Below are 20665 nucleotides of genomic sequence, written 5' to 3' on the forward strand. Positions count from 1 at the left end.
ATGAAAAAATATATTTAAAAATAAAATAAACTAAAAATTAAAACTACTCTACAAATTATCAATGAATAATTTACACAAATTAATATTAAAATAAGAAAACAAAATGGAATGTCAGAGTTACATGGACAAAAAAAAAAAAAAAAACACTAGGGACTTCAATGAATCAAAATATTAACTTCTTTAAAGATATGACAAATAAGATGTATTTAAAAAAATTTGTTATGTTATTGGACTATATCAAAATGTTAATAAATAGTAAGTATTTTACAACGATGTAACAGTAGCAATTTTTTTTCATAATAAACCCACTGACATCAAAAATAAAAATGACCAGGTAAAAATAATATAAAATCTAAAAAATTGATTATGATAAAAAAGTTTAACACTACTGTGATATAGTTTTTTTTTTGCACAAACCAGGTTAACAATATCATTTAGTAAGCTGATTTCAGCTTTGATTTTAGAGCATCATGACATCATAAATATTACGTTTCAGATTACATCTTATTTGTCAAACCTTCAATAAACATTTTCTTATGCAGTATTAACAAAAGTGCATTTAATAATGCCCTCTTAATAAAAACAAGAAAAAAAAATATATATATATAACATATACCTACCTTACAAAAATACATATATGTATATAATTCTACTGCTAAATTACGACGATTAACTAAAATATAAACTGACTCTAGGATAAACTATATATAAAATTATTGGCAAATTAATATTGTAATGAAGTGCTAAAATAAATAAGAACAGTCAGCATTTGATAAATTTTATTCGTGGACAAATTATTACAATTGAATTAAACTAAAATTAACAAAAAAAAATACATAAAATTTTATTTTATCCAGAAAGGAGTAGAATTTCAAATGATCTAGAAATTGAATACAAGATAGAAGAAATTAATTTTTTTTCACATGAAAATAAGTGCAAACAATTATGAAGTAATATTTATTATGAAAATAATTTAACTGAAGGTTGTCAAAAAATATAAGAAATGTATAATTATTACAGGTAGCACTTAATAGAAGAGAATGATTTGATGAAGGAAGACATGCTAATAAGATAAAGGTGCTGTTTTCCTTCTATTCTGTTCAACATGTAAGTGGGAGAGATGATGAATAATTGTTGGGAAGGAAATGAAGCAGCTGAAATTGAAATAAATATAACCTTTTTCCTGAGTATAAAAACAGTTGTAAATTATACAGAAAAGTAGTAGGAAATAAAAGAAGAAAATCGTATAAATTTATAGGGTAAGGTGGAATAAAAATCATTAAAAGTTTATAGCAATAAAAAGTGAAGGAAAACGATTTCAAAAAGCTGGAGATGTAAAGAAAAATATGCTTTAAAAAAACAAAACACGTATTTTGAGCAACAAAACACAAATAAAATGTTAAATGGGTGGAATGGTAGATGGGCAGCTGATGACAGTGAGAAAGTGTAAAATGAATAGAATTCTATTACAGTAAAAAAATTATTACATAACAGGAGACATTTAGGATGTTACATTGAAGAAAAGGATGCGTTAGAGGGAAGAAATAATGCGAAAAATGAAAATTAAAGGAGAAAGCTTGAGGAAGACCCTGGAAAATGCAGGAAAAACTGACAAACTAGATTTAAATATTTCAAAGAGATTTTTTCAAGCTTATATAACAATACTATCAAAATCTACAACAAAATTTCATCGCTAAGACCAAAATGAAATTAATGATAAAATTAGAAATAAAATCTATACCGCTAAAACATAACATATTTGGGAAACAGAGCTTATAAATTTTTACCAAAAACTTACAAGCAAAATTTTTTGTTAGAACACCAAAAATGATCATGTGTACAGAGTAAACAATCATAAATAAAATAAACTGGGTAATGCTTAAACTAAAACAATAAAATAAGAGGTAATGCTTTATTTATCACTATTGATAATTTAAGATTTCAAATTAAAATTCTACTCTAATAAAAAAAAATATTACGAAGATGACATTAGATTCTTATCAACAATGACACTTCATTAAATTCTACCTTTTATAATTAAGTAAATAATACATAAAAATCATAAAACTGTATTAGTTGTTCATTACAGTATCCCTTGAGCTGGTAGTAGTAGATACTTTGACAGATCCTACTTTTAGTTGATATGCATCTGAAAGTTGTAATGATGTTTTTGATATATACATACATTTATTATGATAAAACAAATACATACCATGAAGAAGACAGTTTTTTGTATCGTGTATATATCTACAAATTAATTAGCACCATTTGGAAATTTAATTAAGTTTTGGGAAATTTATAAGTTAACTAATTTTGTTCACAACAAAAACATTATTGACATTTATAACTAATTTACTATAAAAGTAATAACATTATTTTTTTCAAAAGACCAATCAATTAAAAATGTCTTGGATACCAGTTCAAGGATTAATCTAAATAAAAAAATCAAAAAATCGAATGTGTTAATTTCATCAATAATAATTAATTGAAATAACAAAAAGCAAAAATTTAATGCATATAAAAATGCATTAATTAAATTCAGTCATGAATGTACATTATATAATATTTTAATATTATTAATAGTAATTGTAATAATAGTAATAGTAATAATTATTGTGAAGATGTTACAAAAATTAAAATATTATTTATTATAAACACAAACTGGCGCGGGACAATGAATTGAATTAAATAGTATGAGTGATAATGAAAACAATCATTGTCCAGGCGCAGTTTGTGAGGTATTGGCTATGAAGGCACGTCAGAGTCTTCAATATCACACACGTTGGTCGAGAGATCGCTGTGGCTTGGGTAACTACGTGGAAACCCGTATGGTATAACATCATCTTCTTCACTGCGATATGTCATATAAAGTTCTTCATCCAGTGTCGCTAAATCACGAGCTGGATCAACTGCAAAATTAAAAACAATATTTAATTAAAAAAAACCCTTAATTAACTTTCATTATAAATGCTACTAGAGTTTTCATAAAAAAAGTTGAAATTTAATTTAGAGTTTTATTAAGCTCTCAATTAGCATGTGCAAAAATTTATAGTTAATTATTGATTTTTTTTTTACCAAACTGTTTAACTAAAATTTATTTTTTTTATATTATTATATACTTATTGCTTATCTTAACCATTTAGTTTATTTTAAAAGAAATATAATACAAGATTTGTATAGCAGTATGAAGAGAATATTTATCAGAATGACTGCCACAATTGTGTTTTTGCTGCTAACCTTCTAAGTTCAAATGAAAAATTATTCAGAAAAAATTTCAATTTATGAGCACAATTTTAAAATTTTCAAAAAAAAAATATTTGTCTCACAGCAAATAAGGATAATGAGACATACATTGATGATTCACTGTTAAACACATATTCACATTTTTGAAACATAAAAGTATTCACATTTTTACTGAAACATAAAAGTATATTTAAAATATTTTAATTTTTCAAAGGTCTAAATTTATTGTACTAAACACAGCTTTTTTTAATTTTTAAAATTCATAGTATTTTGCATTTTTTTAAATAAAACATTTTGTTTTCGTTTTTAATAATAAAGTTAATTCTTGTTTTGTTTTTACAGACTTTATTAGAACAATTTTCTCATAACTAAATTCTCTATAAGTTTTGATAATTAAATTTATGCATTTATTTAACAAAATTATTGTACTTCAAACCTAAAAAAAAATAATTTTTTGTCACCAAATGTTTCTGTTTTACACTGGACATCATGAAAACTACAGGAGATAACAGTTCAGGGATCTGTTTTATTAGATTTTTTAGGTAAAAAAAACATAAGAAATCATCAAGTTTATCCCTTATAAAACACCTTAAAAATTTCAGTATGACCTCATTTTACAGGGAGGACTGTAATCCTGGCAAAATTTTTCACTAGCCATGCATGATAACAGAGCATTTTCAGACATATGTTGTATGAATGTTTGAAGAATCAATTTCCAAATTATTTCCCTTTCCTCCTGTAAAATCATATTCCTAAAATAAAATCATCCTGTAAAATCATATTCCTGCGCTAAATACACAACCAAAAACTATTATTTTTTATCTGTAAAACAACATATAATAAAATTTAGATAAATAAATAAAGAAGAAAACTGTCACTAACAATAACACTATACTGAAACATAACTGATGTCTTGCAGCAGTGTTCGATTGTGAAATTGAGATATCAAACAATGTCTTGCAACAATCATGAATAATAAAGTGAGACATCATTTGATGTCTCATAGCAGTCAACCTCAAGTGAACAATTAAATATGACTATTAAAATTTTGATAAATTTTAGCTAAGTTATAAAAATTAAATTTGATCTGATTGAATTTTGACTTAAGGATTTGTAATTAAGAATTACAACATATTAAGAAATATAATAATTATTTTTGGAAGATAAAAATTAAAAATAATTTTACATTATTGATTACTTTATTGTTTCAAGGTAAATACAATTAACTACTTCATTTTTAATTTATTTTATTTCTGTTAATTCTGATTTGTAGCTGTAGAGCTTCTCAACTGCCAAAATGTATTATTTTTTAAACACAAATACACAAAATGCTTTGGTTAACAAGCTTCGTGTAAAGAAAAATAATAATTCCAATCGAAAGTAATATGTATTCAAAACTAGCACATTGATAAATTTAATAAAAATGCTTGAAAAAAGAAGTTAGAAGATGTTAGAAAAATATACATTTATAAAATGTAATTGCAGTCTGTAAAAAAAATTCCATTTAAAAAAATAGTTAATTTACATTTAAACAGAAGTAAATTCACATACCAGGAGTAGTTATGTGATGAGTAGGTGATTCATTACTTTCATTACTGTGAAAACTAGATGAGTCTGGAACCTCACTACCAGGTACTTCAGTAATATTTGGAAGAGGTGTCTGTGTCGGTCTCACCCAATCAGAGCAATCCCAGTGATATCCTGCAATTTAGGTAATACATCATTTCAATTTAATGATATCTTGTTGTCTCAGACATAATACTGCATATTCAGTATTCAGTATATTGGGCAATGGAATTGCCCAATATACCTCTCTTTAACATTCTCAGTTTCCAGTAACACTTAAAAAGCCACATTTATAAAAAGACATGAATTTCAGCCATATTTAAAGTGGAAGAATAACATTCTAGCTATGAGTAACAACAATGAAAAACAGATGTTTTAAATTGTCTGATAGGATTTTGTCATTTTTATCCCTGTTCGTTTTCTAGCTATAACCATTCAAAGAGTGCATAAGATTATTTTAGACACTCTGCATAAGTTAATTTATTTACTTTCATAAAAAATATAATTTAACATAATTTAGAGTTTTATTTATTTGGATATAATCTTAGCTTCCATGTATTTCAGAATAATTTAGCTTTACTAAATATAAAAAAAAAACATACCAGGATGTGACCATTCAGCACCAATAATTCTATTGTCTTCTTCAACACAACTAAGAGATCGTCTTGTTAAAGGTCTTACAACAGGGCCATCTGATACTCTTCGAAGATCTACAATAAAAAATAAAGTTTTGTTGATAAAATTAATTGATGATATTACAGTGTCTGCCTAATATGTTCTTAGCACTAGTTACATTGAATTTTAAATAGTTTAATTTTTCATCTTATATAAAAGTTCAAGAAACCTATCTCAAGTAAATTTTTTAAAAGTATTTGGTGGTCTAGTATATCCACCATCTAGATTTAAGCCTTAAAAATTCAATTTTGGGTGCATTTTAATTAAAAAAAAAAAAAAAAAATTTGAGGCCAACGACCAACTACTACTTCTTATTCTTAAATAAACTTTGTAAGAAATTATAATTTACAACTTTTTCCTCCTTTTGAGATATTATTTCACTATAAAAAACAGTATTTAAGAAATTTTCAGCCGCAGAAGAAATGCATTATGTACATATATGAAAAGATTAGAATTTCACAGTTTATTTATAAGGTAGTAATCAGCTATACGCTGACAGATTATAAAATAAATTTTGACAAAAGAACTGAAAAAAGCAGGTTTGCGGAAGTTCATAAATTACATTATTTGAATGTAAGCCACCTAATGCAGAAGTGAAATTAGCATATGTGAAAATATTAATATCCTTTGTAAAAAATCTAATGTAGACACCATATATATGACTTCCTTGTATGCCTATTAAATTACATTTATACATTTTTTGAAAATGAAAAGTACATAGAATTTTATTTCATTAATAACTTCGGATAATTTTTCATATTTTTTTTTTTATTGTTATTACTGAATTATTATTAATTGTAATTTTTTTTTACAATCAGTGGTAAATAATTATTAATAAATTAAAAATTTAAATTATTTAAATGAAAAAAAAAAATTGAAAAAAAGGAGATGAAGTCTGATTCGAACCGATGTGCCTTCCCCTTACAAGATCAAAATATTTCATTAATTAAAATTTCATTTGAACTGTAACTCTGGAACCAAAGAAAATAAGTTCCACTTATGATATATTGTTGAAAGGCTCTCAATGAGAGCTTATTACTGCAGTTAAGTCCAAAATACAATTTTTTTTGGATTTTGGGCTCTTTTAGATACTTTTGGTTCAGTTGATTGCAATCAAAAGGGGAAGTGCGCAACTAGATGTTACAACAGTCCTAAATCCAAAATTTCAAAATACTACGGCTAATTGTTTTTGAGTTATGCGAGATACATACATATGTACGTACATACGTACGTGCAAACGTCATGTGGAAACTAGTCAAAATGGATATTTCCGTTGAAATCTCAAAACCAAAATTTTTTGCATCACAATACTTCTTTTACTTCGTACAAGGAAGTAAAAAGGTTAAATCAGTTTTTAATTTTAAAAAACATGCTTTTACTTCTAAAAATTCTTTTTCTGCGGAAGAAGCACCCCTAAGATTCTGAAAATATCTTCTATATATAAAACAGCATGTTGTGAGCGATTCATAATCAATGCCCAGCAAAAACCACTGAAGATAAACGGTTGAGAATTTGTATATACATTCTTCTTAAAGTGTATGTGCACACTAAGAAAGGATTTTTTGAATTCTAAGTTTAAAGGGTTAAAATGGAGTAACAATTAAATCTACTATTTTTTTAAATTCTCAGTGACAAATGAAGATATCAACTTGAATTTTGGTGTGTATAATCTTCATGAGATTACCTAAAAACTAAGTTCCAGATTCTATGAAATTTGACCTTGAAAGCAGGGAAGAAAGGTAAAAGATTTTGGACAATGACTGTAAATTTTCCCCACTTTTGACAATATGAAATGAAAAATTCACTAGATTTGGGTTTACAAACACTCTTCAAATAAATATCTAAAAATCATTTAAAAATTTTTTGAATTTCAATTTTTTGAGGGTGCAAGATATACAACGTGCACCAAACACCTGGCATGGCTGAACACAGCTATTGCCATTGTTACCATATGTATGATGCACCTGGCTACACATGTCTCCAGTTACTTGACTAAAGATCATTAAAAAAAAACTGACAATGACGGGAAATGCAATTAACCACATAGAACGGGTGAAGCGCAATGGGGATATTAGTTTTAATATATAAACCTAATTTGAAGACGAGGTGAAAGATGAAATTTATAATGCAATTTTTTTAAAAATTACATGAACTTATATTACATGAATTACATATAAGTTAAATTAATATTTATAAATAGATTTTTACATTAACTAAAGACTAGGTTTATATAAAAAGTTTAGTTCTTAGTATTTTAAAGGAATTTCTCTTAATTGATATAGGAAGATTTTTCTTTTGCAAGATTTTTTACTAGATGTAATTCCTTAAAAATCATACTGGTAATAATAATAATTATAATAATAAAAATAATTTTAATAGCGTTAATAATTTATTTTTGTTTATAACAGAAGGATTATACCCAAAGAATTACATGTGCAAACCATTTTAAAATTTAAAATTATATTTAATACAGAAAATGCACACTCAACTATAAAAAAAATAAATGATTTTAACATTTTTAGATAGTCAAGAACACTCTATATTAACTTTCTTTTTTTTCTACTTTTTTTTCAATTCTGACATAAATAAATTGCCCTGGTTCTGTTTTATATGTAGCAGAACTTTTATATGAAAGAAAACAATCCTTTATAAAAGGGTTAAAAACAGTTTTACTTTAATTGTTTTTTTAACATTGAATCTATATTTCTTATTATTTTCATGTTCACCTGAGTTTATACAAATTTATTATTATTTTAAAATATTAATATAATTTAAAAAAGGGAATAATTAGTCAAGACTTAAAATGAAGAAAAACTACCCAGACACAATTGAAACTGTTAAGCTACTTAGATGGGCTGTTTAAGTATTATCAAGCATTTTTTTTTTATAAATTTTTGCACCGTCTTCCTCTTGTACGCAAATACAAGTAGCTATTGCACCCTTCTTAAATTATATAAGATTTTTACAATTGATTATTATTTATATTTCACTATAGGTTAAAATTTACTCATTAACGATATTTTTAATAATTTGTTAATTAAATCATTATTAATTAATTTATCTACTCATTTCAAAAATTACAGTTATCAAATACTTAACGCTTCTAGAATTTTCCTAGAACATTACAATATTGAAAAACATATTTGGAATCTTTCTAGAATGTTCCTGACATAATGAAGTAATATATATTATTAGGGTATCATTAAATATTTACTGACAATTTAATCTGATCTATATTATCTCTTCTGTTTTATTTTACATAAGCATCTGTATAGCTCCCTAACTCGTGTCAGGTCATAAGTAAACCACAAACTCTCTTTCCCTAAGATGCTTACATAATTCTTTAACACCCCAAAATTTTAACAGTTTTCTTCTATAATTTAAAAACTCTGTTAACATGTATACTGACTACAGAACCCCCAACATTTTATACCGTATACTAGGGAAGGAAATATACTTACCATTATTTATTTTATTCCCAGGAATTGTTGCATTATTTCTGTTTAAATTACGCAGGTAATCAGGTGGTACATTTTCTAATTCATCACCAGCAGATCCGTAACTACGTAAAGTATCTAAATTATTTAAAGGTGGTGAATATACTTCATTGTTACAACTGGCAGTGTATGATACTGGTCTTGGAGGGCACTGGAAAAATATAAAAAATTACATTATGCCACAAATTACATAATATCTATACATTAAAATCTTTTTAAAAAAATTCCTTGAAAGCATTTATGCTTTATTTTCCTTCCAACTACCACATTCCACAATAATATTCTACTTGTATATTCAGCAGATGACAAACCCATAATTATTAATTAAAACTGATAGACAATGCAAGAGTTAATTATAAAACAAAATAATCAGTTTTATATCTAACAAAAAAACTTACCAGTTGTGTCACTTGAGTAACTTCTAAATTACTTAATTTTGATGTCCTTTTAATATCAGGATTTAAAACAGGAGGTGTCTTATTCAGTCTTGAAACACGAGATGCATTTCTACATCGCCTGAAAATAAAAGTTAACAAAAAACATCACATTAAATTCATTTATGATTTATTACTACATAAGATTTTATTCCAACATATATCAACAGATTCATGCATTTCTATTTTAAAGTGAACACATTTAGAAAATTCCTCATTCTCAAGCTCCAACAATCTTCAGATAGGCCTATGTTTCCCTGAATAAAAAAATAAAAAGTTCAGTATATCCATGCCCAAAATTTGAAAAATAAAAAATATAAACTAACTCATTTTTTTCTGGCAGAATAAAGCTAAAACTGAATCATAATAACTCAAGATGAATTATTTTAACTCAAACATTCTATTAATTGTGCCAGGCGTAAGCTTTCTATAAAATTTAGTTTTGTAGTTTGAGGGTTTCTTTAATTTAAAAAAAATGTAAACATGAAGATAATTCTTCAAAAAAAATTAAATTAGCCAAATAGAATAAATCACATGCATCTTCATAAAAAGGCTAACTATTTTACAGAGTGTCCCATATAAAACGCAACCCATCAATCACTCATCCATGAAATTTAAAAAGTCAAGCTTACTCCCCTACTCGTTACTGAAATGGACTCGTCCAACATCTGAACATCGCGATGACGCAGTAGAACACTACCGATAGTAACAACAGTGCAATCATAACGTTCAGTCTATTGCTAGAGACAAGATGGTGTTTTTGTTAGATGAACGTGTTTTCATTGTTGAGTTGTACTTCAGTACAAAATCAGTGGTTGCAGTGCAAGATTTGTTTCACCATAAGTACCCACATAAACCAGCTCCTAACAAAACATCAGCATTAAGGTTAGTCGCAAAATTTAGAGAGACTGGTTCTGTTAATAACAAGGAACACAAAAGATCTGCGTCAGTGTTGAATATAGATACAGTCACTGGAATCAAAGACCGATTACTCACCTCACCAATTAAATTGATCAGACTTTTGTTGGCTGAAATTAATTTGCCTAAATCAACTGTTTATCAGGCGACCAAACAATTACAATTACGACCTTATCGCATTCAAACAGTTCATCAACTTCTTGAGCCCGACAAAGAAAAACAGCTACAATATTGTCAACGGTTCCGTCAATTTCTGCATGAGGGAATTAATGTTATGGATTTGTTATTTTTCACAGATGAAACATGGTTTCATTTGGGTGGCTACGTAAACAGCCAAAACAGTAGAATTTGGAGCGCTGAAAATCCCCACGAAAAACAATTACACCTGCAGAAGTTGGGCGTGTGGTGCGCGATATCGCGGAAGAAAATAATCGGTTCTATTTTTTTCGTGTACACCATTAATGCAGAACGATATCAGGATATTTTTTTTCCTTTTCATTACAATCTTGGAAGAGGAAGACAGACACTGCTGGCTACAATATGACGGTGCGACATTGCACTACGCATTTTCAACTTCTAATTTCGTTGAGGAATTCTTTGGTAATCGTGTTATCGGTCGAGGCTTGTGGCCACCAAGATCTCCAGATTTGACTGCGGCGGATTTTTTTCTATGGGGTTACCTCAAAGAAAAAGCCTACAGCAACAAACCACGAAACTTAAACAATTGAAAGTCAATATTGAACAAGCTGTATTAAATATCCAGCCACAAACTTTGAAAAAAGTTGCAAGAAACGCTGTAAAAAGAATTGAAGCTTGTATTCAAGAAGATGGCGGCCACTTCCAACATTTACTCTAAATGTAAGGTAGTGGATGGTAATAATAAAAATTACATTTACACATGCCTTTTTATTATTTCAATACCTACCAATATAAGGTTGGGTTGCGTTTTATATGGGACACCCTGTATATCAAAATTTTACTAATTTTTATCTATCTATTCATTCATTTGCATGGGTCCTTACTGTCTCTTTTTCTGTTTAGCCTCTGGAACCACCATAAGGTATTGCTTCAGAGCAATACCTTAGAGATGAGTGAGGATGATACGTATGAATGTAAATTAAGCGTAGTTTTGTAGTCTCAGGTTGACCATTATTGAGATGTGTGGTTAATTGAAACCCAACCACCAAAAACATTTGTAACCACAATCTAATATTCAAATCCATACAAAAACTTTAACTAGCTCCATACAAAGCCTTTACTAGGAATTGAATCTTGGAACTCTCAACTTCGAAATTAGCTGATTTGTGATGATGAGTTTCACCACTAGACCAACCTGGTGGGTTGGCATGGGGACCTTATTACTGCTTGTGAAAAATGATACTCATCCCTTTAAAATACTTAGGTATTATTATTTTTCCATTCAAATACTTATTGTCTCAATTATTGTAATGTAGGCATTATTTTATAACACAAGAAATGGAACAATCAGGTTTGTAGAAGTTTAGAAGCAAAATTATCTAACTGTAACGAAATCCTATCTTAAATATGACTGAAGTTCACAAGAAACATTATAGTATGAAGTTTATGCCCTTTCTTCAATTTTCTTTAGTTTTTCCATGAAAGATTTGGCAGGGATTTTTATGAATGGATATCCCTAACACAAACTTATTGTAGGATTCCAGCAGAGATTACATAAAAGGATGGTCAACCGTCTATTTAGAAATATTATCCGTTAACTTTGGCGAGTATATTGGACCCAAGTATTAACACAGTTTATAAGTAGCTATCCTCATTAATCATATACTTGTATTTAAGGAAAAGTAACATTTTAAAACATGAAATATTTTTAGATGAATTTTTATTTTTAATATTAACGTTTTTTTCCCAATATGTAATTAAATAGTAAAAGAGTAAGAAATTGTTTTAAGTTTAATTTCTACTTTAGGTTAACAATCTAATTGATTCTGACTTTAGAAAGATTCTCATTTAGTGTATTTAATAGAAAAATTAAATAATAATATTTAATTGAACTGCAATATTTTATATTGCTCGATAAATTACAAAATGTAGTTAGATGGCCTTAGAACTAGGTACCTTTTTATATTTCTAATAATATATTGGATGTCTGTGATGGCACATATTCCAGTAGAAGCAAAGTGTTCAACTTCCTCTATTAGTTAACAAACATCTTAATTGGCTGAAACATATGTACTTGCAGCTTCTTCCAGTTTTTAATGTGTTTATGTAATCTGATTCTTCTTCTTTGTCTCTAATGAATACTAACAAAGAACACTCAGTTCCTCATCACTGTTACTTTATCAAGTGAAAAGTTAAAAATTTCTTTCGCAATAACAATTACTTGATTAAGATATGCAAACTGAGAATGCATTTGGTAGTTAATCTAAACTGGTAAATTTTTTATCTATTTTTGCTAGAAGGGGTTTATTTGCTTTTATTTTCTTCATCAGAATCAGCATAGCACTTCTTAGTTCTTTTAAATACTTATCCTTTTTTATAATATAATTACAACTCAATGAGATATAATTCCATTTTGCAAATATTTCATTTACTTTCTTAACTGATTTTTTACTTCATGCTTTTCTGTTAGTTACCTTTTTTTCTATTTAATTTGTAGAAATTACCAAATTATTTATGTATTCCTTGAACCTATATTCTTATGAGTGTGTTTACTTAAGTAATGAGTTAAATGTTATAAAAAAAGAAATTGTATGAAATAGGTTAAGAAAACATAAAAAAAATTTTAATTCACACTGTAAAACTAATTCATTTAAAAAAAAAACTATAATTAAGGAATTAAATACAGTAAAAGCCACTTTGGAATGTAAAAGATGCAGTTAGAGAGAAAGTTCAAGTTTTGGGCCAATGTCTGTAATATAAAATCATCTGTAGTACTATTACAACTAGAGGATATGTAAATATAAAATTCCTTTTCTCAGTGCAGCCCATTAATTATTTGTTCTTACTAAATTAATCAGGTTGTTGTATAATGTTCATAATAATAAGTACTTATAGATCAAGTGGTCATAAATAGAATTTCTATTATACTAAAAAAAAAATAATGTGATTAAAACAGTAAAGAATGGAATAGAGATACATTATAACAAAAGAAAATTTACATTCATAACTTCAATTAAATTCAATGTAGAAAAATATTAACCGAGTGGATCATAATATAATCTAAAGAAATATATAATGAAAAATAAAACAATCAATTGTACCTGTACAGTATAAATATGATGACGAGGAAAATTATAGTAAAAACTGCAATAGTGATAGCAATTAACTCCTCCCATGTTATATTATAAATACTTGAAGTAATGGCAGGAGGCGGTGGGCATGTTTGATTCATACTAGAGGAACATAAAGGTTGTGCAAGGCATGTATAACCAGGAGGCCTTGGTTGAGGTACACATACTTCACCAGCATTACAGGAACATTCTGCTGAAGGTACAACTTCTTCACAACGATCACCTATAAAGATAAATAAAAATTCTAATATAATAGAGATTACAAATGAGCCAACATGTACTCTAATAATAAATTCATTTGAATCAAATCTTAATTTTAATTATAATTTTTATTTGTGAGATAAGCAGAAAGCAAAATAAAAAGTGAAGTAAGTCGATGCACCAGTCTGCCGCTGTATATTATGTTTGACAGGTGTTTCAGCACATCGGTGTACTGAATGACCCGACTATTTTACTATCTGTTTCACTACTTGCCATCTTGTAATAATGACACATGGAATGATTATTAGTCTACGTTTGTTACAGTGACATCCAAACAAGTAGCTGTGTAGGAATACTTTTTTGGGGATCATACTGTTGAAAAATAAGCCTTCCTCTCCAAGGAATCATAATCAATTACTAATTTTTACCCTGTCTTTATAAATGCTTGATAATTACTATTAACATATTTAACAGAATTGCTATCTTAAAAATCCTACAAATACTAATGTCATTTTCATTATTGGCAAAATACCAGTGGTTTAAAATTGCAATAAATCTGTCTCTGGGCATCATTCTTTTTATGAAAGCATTTGCAAACATATAATCAATCGACCAGTACATTCGTATATCTGTAAGTGATCTATACCTATCAACATAAGATTTGCAAGAAATTTTCTCATTTCATTGTCATTACTATCAGCCCATTTAAAAAACTTTTTATATTTTCTGGATTCTTTAGTCAAACATTGATTAGCGAAACAATTAGTTTCAGTAACAATAAAATCTATAACATATAAATATATCATCTGATAAAAACATAGAAAACAGCTCAAATGGATTTTCTGTTGAAATGTCAGATTTTAAATACTGGTCATAGTCTTAAAATTCCTGGAAGGAATTTACATTTAAATCTGTAATAGGAGGCCAGTTTAATATAGCTTCATCTTCACTTGATTCTGATGTATGGGAATAATGTGAAGAATATGAATAACTTAACATGTTTTCCTGATAATCCCGGTCCTCATCAGTGTTATCAGAAAAATCTTCTTCGATAGATGCGTAGACTGGTGTTCTGGTTAGTACTGTGTTGGTACTCAGATTAGCAATTGAAGTGCTGGTCTGAGCAGTAATTGTAACACTCGGCTGAAAAACTGATATACTGGGTTCAGAGGGGAATCTACAGGACTATTTTCTGCTAGATTAAATGTTAACTTGACAGATTCAGTGTTATCAGTAGATAAATATGAGGTTGGTATTACAACTGGACTATTTTCAATGTCGGGTTCATCACTTGATGATGATAATAATAATAATCCTAATTTTTTCATCATTAGTGCACTTTGACCGACACCAATAAATTTGTTTAGGTATTTTATTCAGTAAAATGAAAAAAACTTAATAAAAAATTGCAAAACTTAAAAAACGAACACATCTTCTGGAAGAAAAATACAACTGACATCAAGGTTGTTAGTAAATAAAGGCGCGGCGTGTAGGTGTGCTGCTCCACCACCATTTTTAACTAGCCAAGGCAGTACATCTGTGTACCACTAAGTGATTCAGTATAACAAATAGCTGGCACAGCATACCTGCTAACCAAAGTGGTACTTTTGTAGGACGGAGCATAAGACGGGTGTGCAGAAAATTTTTTTGGGATAAAACAAAAAACTTTCACAAAACTAAAACAAATCACTAATAAATACACTTATTTCAAATATATTTAAAAAAAAAAACTAGAGATGTTTGATGGGAAGACTCTTTGTGACATCAAACATCTTTCTATTAAAAGTAGGGAAATAACTAGCAGAAACGTGCTGCTAATAACATATTATAGCCTATATTATTATATTTTAATAGTCAGCAGTCATTTAAAATTTTTTTACAAGAAAAATATAAAAATCTAACACAATATTGACCATATAATAATATCATTTTCTTTCTACTTAGGTAAAAAAAACCTTATCTGCTTGATTATCATGAAATAAAACTGATGAATAAATTTTATGTCATGAAGAAATAATTGTGATTAGACCAAAATAGAAGAGACCTGAACTAAACCGTAGCTAAAATAGTTTAATAATGTATAATAATTAAGATTCAGTGATCTATGAAACTACCTATTCCTTATAATTCTCTTTTTCTTTGGGCAAAAAGTGCTCACATTATCATCGCCTAGGACAAAACTATAACAAAAAAAGCCCCTTTGAGATATCAAAATATTAATACAATAAGATAAAACTAAGATTTTTTTTACTAAACTACTAATAGTTTTTATAATTAAAATTAAACTATAGAATACTTTAGTTAACTAAAATTGTTTAAATGTATTAAAATATTTGTTTAAAAATATTTTGTAGAATATGACAAACATTAAAAAAATAAATTAACATTTTAACTCACCAGCATAACCCAGATTACAAGCACAATACAGGTCATGAGTATGAGCCGGTGCTACAAAACTTGTTACATCAGTAGCTATTGTTAATATTCTATCTGGTTCTAACTGAATTCGTTGACGACATATTGCTCCATTCAAACAATCACAGTTCAGTTGTAATTCATTTAAACCTACACTTTGAAGTGCAGCATTTAGAGTATCCAACTCAACACCCTAAAATGTACAAAATTGTGTTATTAAAAAAAACAGTCAGCTGAAATTAGAATCTGATTTGAAAATTTTATTTATAGATTTTCTTACTATGAAGATTAATTTCATTTTAGTGATGTTTCAATAATAAAAATACGTTATGAAGACATATTAAATTCCAGAATTCGCTAAAAACATTCTCTGCAAAATTTTGCAGTCTGTTTATATCCTATTCAACTTTAATGTATTCTCATCGCTAGGTTTTATTACTCTCCTAGCAGAACTCAAATACAAATAAATAAATTTAGAATGAGTTTCAATATGTTTCTCAAACAAAGATGTTTATTCCTGCTATAGGCATTGAAAATATGTTTATGAGTAGCAAAACTTATCAGATGATAACAACAAAATCACCTCCTATACATTTGATGATAGCAGCAAGACATCAAAATCATTCCTGTTTATAGTCACATCGGTAGCAATGAGACTGTTAAATATGTTGATAATGATTAATAGTCACAAAAACAAAAATGTAATTTTCATTTAATTTAATTTCTTATTAATAATCATTTAATTTTTTAAAAGATGTAATATGTTATCAATTGTTTTCATGAAATGGAATCGGTATTTATTTATTATATCTAGTCATGTCATAAAACATTTGATGTAGATAATATTCCAATTGTAACCTAACATAATACTAATAACAGTTCAAAAACAGAAATTTTCATACACTAAGTTCTATACTAGAAGAACCAATGTTGGAAGGATTCTTCATAAACATTTACACATGCATCTATACAAAATTCATGTGAATACAAGAATTAAATGATGCAAACTTAATTAATCATATTACTTTTCACCATCAATGTTTGAATATTACAAACATAAATTAAGATGTTATTTACAATATGTTAAAATATGATAAATCACATTTCCAGTGAAAAAATAAATCTTTTGACAACAGGCAACAAACAACTCTTATGAAATGCATCAAAAACCACTGCTTAAGTATGTTTCACAATAGCATTATCTACAATATCATTCTATATTTCTTTGGAGAAAATGATAGGAATGTTGTTACCAATATACATCCGAGCACTATGTCTTACTAAGTTATCTCCTCAAATAACAGAGAAAACTGACAAGATAATCAGACTCATGGTTTCAACAGGGTAGAGAAAACAGTTATAGAGGAGCTAGGTCAAGAATGTAGTTAAATGATTGTTTCCATATCACATTATCTTCAGACATAGTAATATTCCTTGACAGGTCTATGAAATGCTAGATCTTATAGGCCTGCCTGTTGATCTACAAATGCCATAAATTTTCCTCATTACTTTCTTCTAATAGAAATGTCTTGAGTAAAAAAGTTTTGTAAAAATAAAGAACCGTTTTGAGTAATTTTTTTTAAATTAAAAATGATATTTTTTCTCATTTTTTATAAAAAGGAAAATATTGTAGAAATATTGTTTTTTCTTAAAAAGCAATATTTCTACAAAAAAAATACAATATTATGATAAAAATTAAAAAGTAAAATATATAACTTAATATGAACTCAAATAACTAACTAAAGTTTTTACCCCCTTTACTGCGAGAAGTATATCGAGTTGACCATGTTGTGCTTCTTGAACACTAATTAAAGACACATCTCTTAAAAGAAATGCTTTAAGAGCTCGTAATAATCCTTTCCTTTGACTAAGTACAAAATTATGAGGAGTAACACCTGACAGTCTATAAAATAAAAAAAATGTTTTAATTAAAATAACATAAAAATAGAGCAAGAAAAGAATAATAGTGTTTTATTAAAAATATAATAAAATACAGTGTTGTGTTATCATTGACAACAGGGAATATGGTGTAATAAATGAAAGAATTAATCAAATTTTGTTAAAAATTGATAACTCAGAACCCTTAAAATAATATAATTAACAAAGAAAAAATTGTTCAAAAGACCGAGTCACAACGGAATGCTTTCATGTGTCATTCCGATAATATTCATGTGCCAAATTAGGATAACAGAAAAAAAGATAAACTGTAAAGGAATATTATTTTGGTTAGATATGTACCTTTGTATGTCAATTTTTCTGGAATCTAAAACAATTTTTCCGTAATTAATTTTAAAATATTAAATTCCGTCATTATTAAAATAAACACAAAGACTAAACGTTATCATTGTACAGACAACCAAAACACAAAATAGATTACAATAATATAGAGAAAGAATTATTTACAATATAGTTTACAGATTAATAACAACTGGATATAATACAGTTTTCTGAACTATAAAAAAATACCATTACACACTCATTAAAACACATGGTCCCAGAATACAAACTAAATTATCCAACTTCATAAATTTCTATAATGAATAAACAGAATGGAGCTTCAAAAAAAAAAAAATATACATAATTGCACACATAACTTCTTAGTAACAAGGCATTTGCCTGCTATTTCACAGAAATAAGTCATGGGTACAGTTTTATTAATGACAACCAACATATTCTTCAATAAAAAGAAGGATCAGATCTTAACACACTTTAACATTATAGAAACATATGACGTGATACCGATGTATTAATCCCAATAATGGCAAATTTCACAGATATATTAATAACTGTTTATCACAAGTGCTTGTTTCTACACAATAAACATTCTGATTTCACTTTTTTTCTTTTTTTTTTGTCTTCAGTCATTTGACTGGTTTGATGCAGCTCTCCAAAATTCTCTATCTAGTGCTAGTCGTTTCATTTCAGTATACCCTTTACATCCTACATCCCTAACAATTTTTTTTTCCTTATTCCAAACCTGGCCTGCTACACAATTTTTGCCTTCTACCTGTCCTTCCAACATTAAAGCGACTATTCCAGGATGCCTTAGTATGTGGCCTATAAGTCTGTCTCTTCTTTTAACTATATTTTTCCAAATGCTTCTTTCTTCATCTATTTGCCGCAATAACTCTTCATTTGTCACTTTATCCACCCATCTGATTTTTAACATTCTCCTATAGCACCGCATTTCAAAAGCTTCTAATCTTTTCTTCTCAGATACTCTGATCGTCCAAGTTTCACTTCCATATAAAGCGACACTCCAAACATACACTTTCAAAAACCTTTTCCTGACATTTAAATTAATTTTTGATGTAAGCAAATTATATTTCTTACTGAAGGCTCGTTTAGCTTGTGCTATTCGGCATTTTATATCGCTCCTGCTTCGTCCATCTTTAGTAATTCTACTTCCCAAATAACAAAATTCTTCTACCTCCATAATCTTTTCTCCTCCTATTTTCACATTCAGTGGTCCATTTTTGTTATTTCTACTACATTTCATTACTTTTGTTTTGTTTTTGTTTATTTTCATGCGATAGTTCTTGCGTAGGACTTCTTCTATGCCGTTCATTGTTTCTTCTAAATCCTTTTTACTCTCGGCTAGAATTACTATATCATCAGCAAATCGTAGCATCTTTATCTTTTCATCTTGTACTGTTACTCCGAATCTAAATTGTTCTTTAACATCATTAACTGCTAGTTCCATGTAAAGATTAAAAAGTAACGGAGATAGGGAACATCCTTGTCGGACTCCTTTTCTTATTATGGCTTCTTTCTTATGTTCTTTAATTGTTACTGTTGCTGTTTGGTTCCTGTACATGTTAGCAATTGTTCTTCTATCTCTGATTTCACTATCATACAATAATTTTATTAAAAAAATCTCTCCTCACTACCTTAGAAAATTACAAGAAAAAACTGGCATATTGCAGTTAGGTTTACAATCTCAGATATGCTTTTATTTATTTACTTTCTTCCAGACTGCATTTTAGTTTTAAGATTTTTCATTCGTAGTTTTACACATTTTATTTATAATTTAATGTTTTTTTTTCACAACAGTAAAGTATACAATACAGTTGTAAAAATGACTAGGTGATTATAACCAGAAAAATATGGCTAATGTTATGCATGCACTGGATATCAATAACACCGTAACCTTTTTCCAGAACAAATTTATGATAATTTTTTTTTACATTTTATTTAAATAATAAAACATTTGTTTATATGTAACAAAATTAGTGATAACATCTTATAATTTTTTATTAGGTGTAAACCACATTGAATCTCTCTTTTTTGTTTTGAAAATATAGAAGGAACATTATACCTTAATTCAAATCAGACATACTTTTTACTCCAAAAAATTCCTCTTCAAAACTTTTATTTCTAATTAGTAGTTTTATCTGAATAAAATTCAAATACAATTTTTATACAATCACAAACTAAAAAAAAAACA

The 20665-nt window shown here is 27.6% G+C and overlaps 1 protein-coding gene across 1 annotated transcript in view; it reads right to left on the reverse strand.

The window, feature by feature from the left end:
• Positions 1 to 2633: 2633 nt before the first annotated feature.
• The window catches only part of LOC142332474 (fat-like cadherin-related tumor suppressor homolog), a 170340-nt gene continuing 152308 nt past the window's right edge, over positions 2634 to 20665 (reverse strand). The window contains exons 40-47 of the mRNA XM_075378920.1: positions 17971 to 18121; positions 16201 to 16411; positions 13573 to 13825; positions 9380 to 9497; positions 8946 to 9132; positions 5412 to 5519; positions 4795 to 4944; positions 2634 to 2909 (exon numbers count right to left, since the gene is read on the reverse strand). Coding sequence (XP_075235035.1) covers positions 2746 to 2909; positions 4795 to 4944; positions 5412 to 5519; positions 8946 to 9132; positions 9380 to 9497; positions 13573 to 13825; positions 16201 to 16411; positions 17971 to 18121 — 1342 coding nt within the window. The 3' untranslated portion in view covers positions 2634 to 2745. The remainder of the gene's footprint in view (positions 2910 to 4794; positions 4945 to 5411; positions 5520 to 8945; positions 9133 to 9379; positions 9498 to 13572; positions 13826 to 16200; positions 16412 to 17970; positions 18122 to 20665) is intronic.

Source organism: Lycorma delicatula, chromosome 11 (genome assembly GCF_047948215.1).
Source record: "Lycorma delicatula isolate Av1 chromosome 11, ASM4794821v1, whole genome shotgun sequence".
Classification (NCBI taxonomy): domain Eukaryota; kingdom Metazoa; phylum Arthropoda; class Insecta; order Hemiptera; family Fulgoridae; genus Lycorma; species Lycorma delicatula.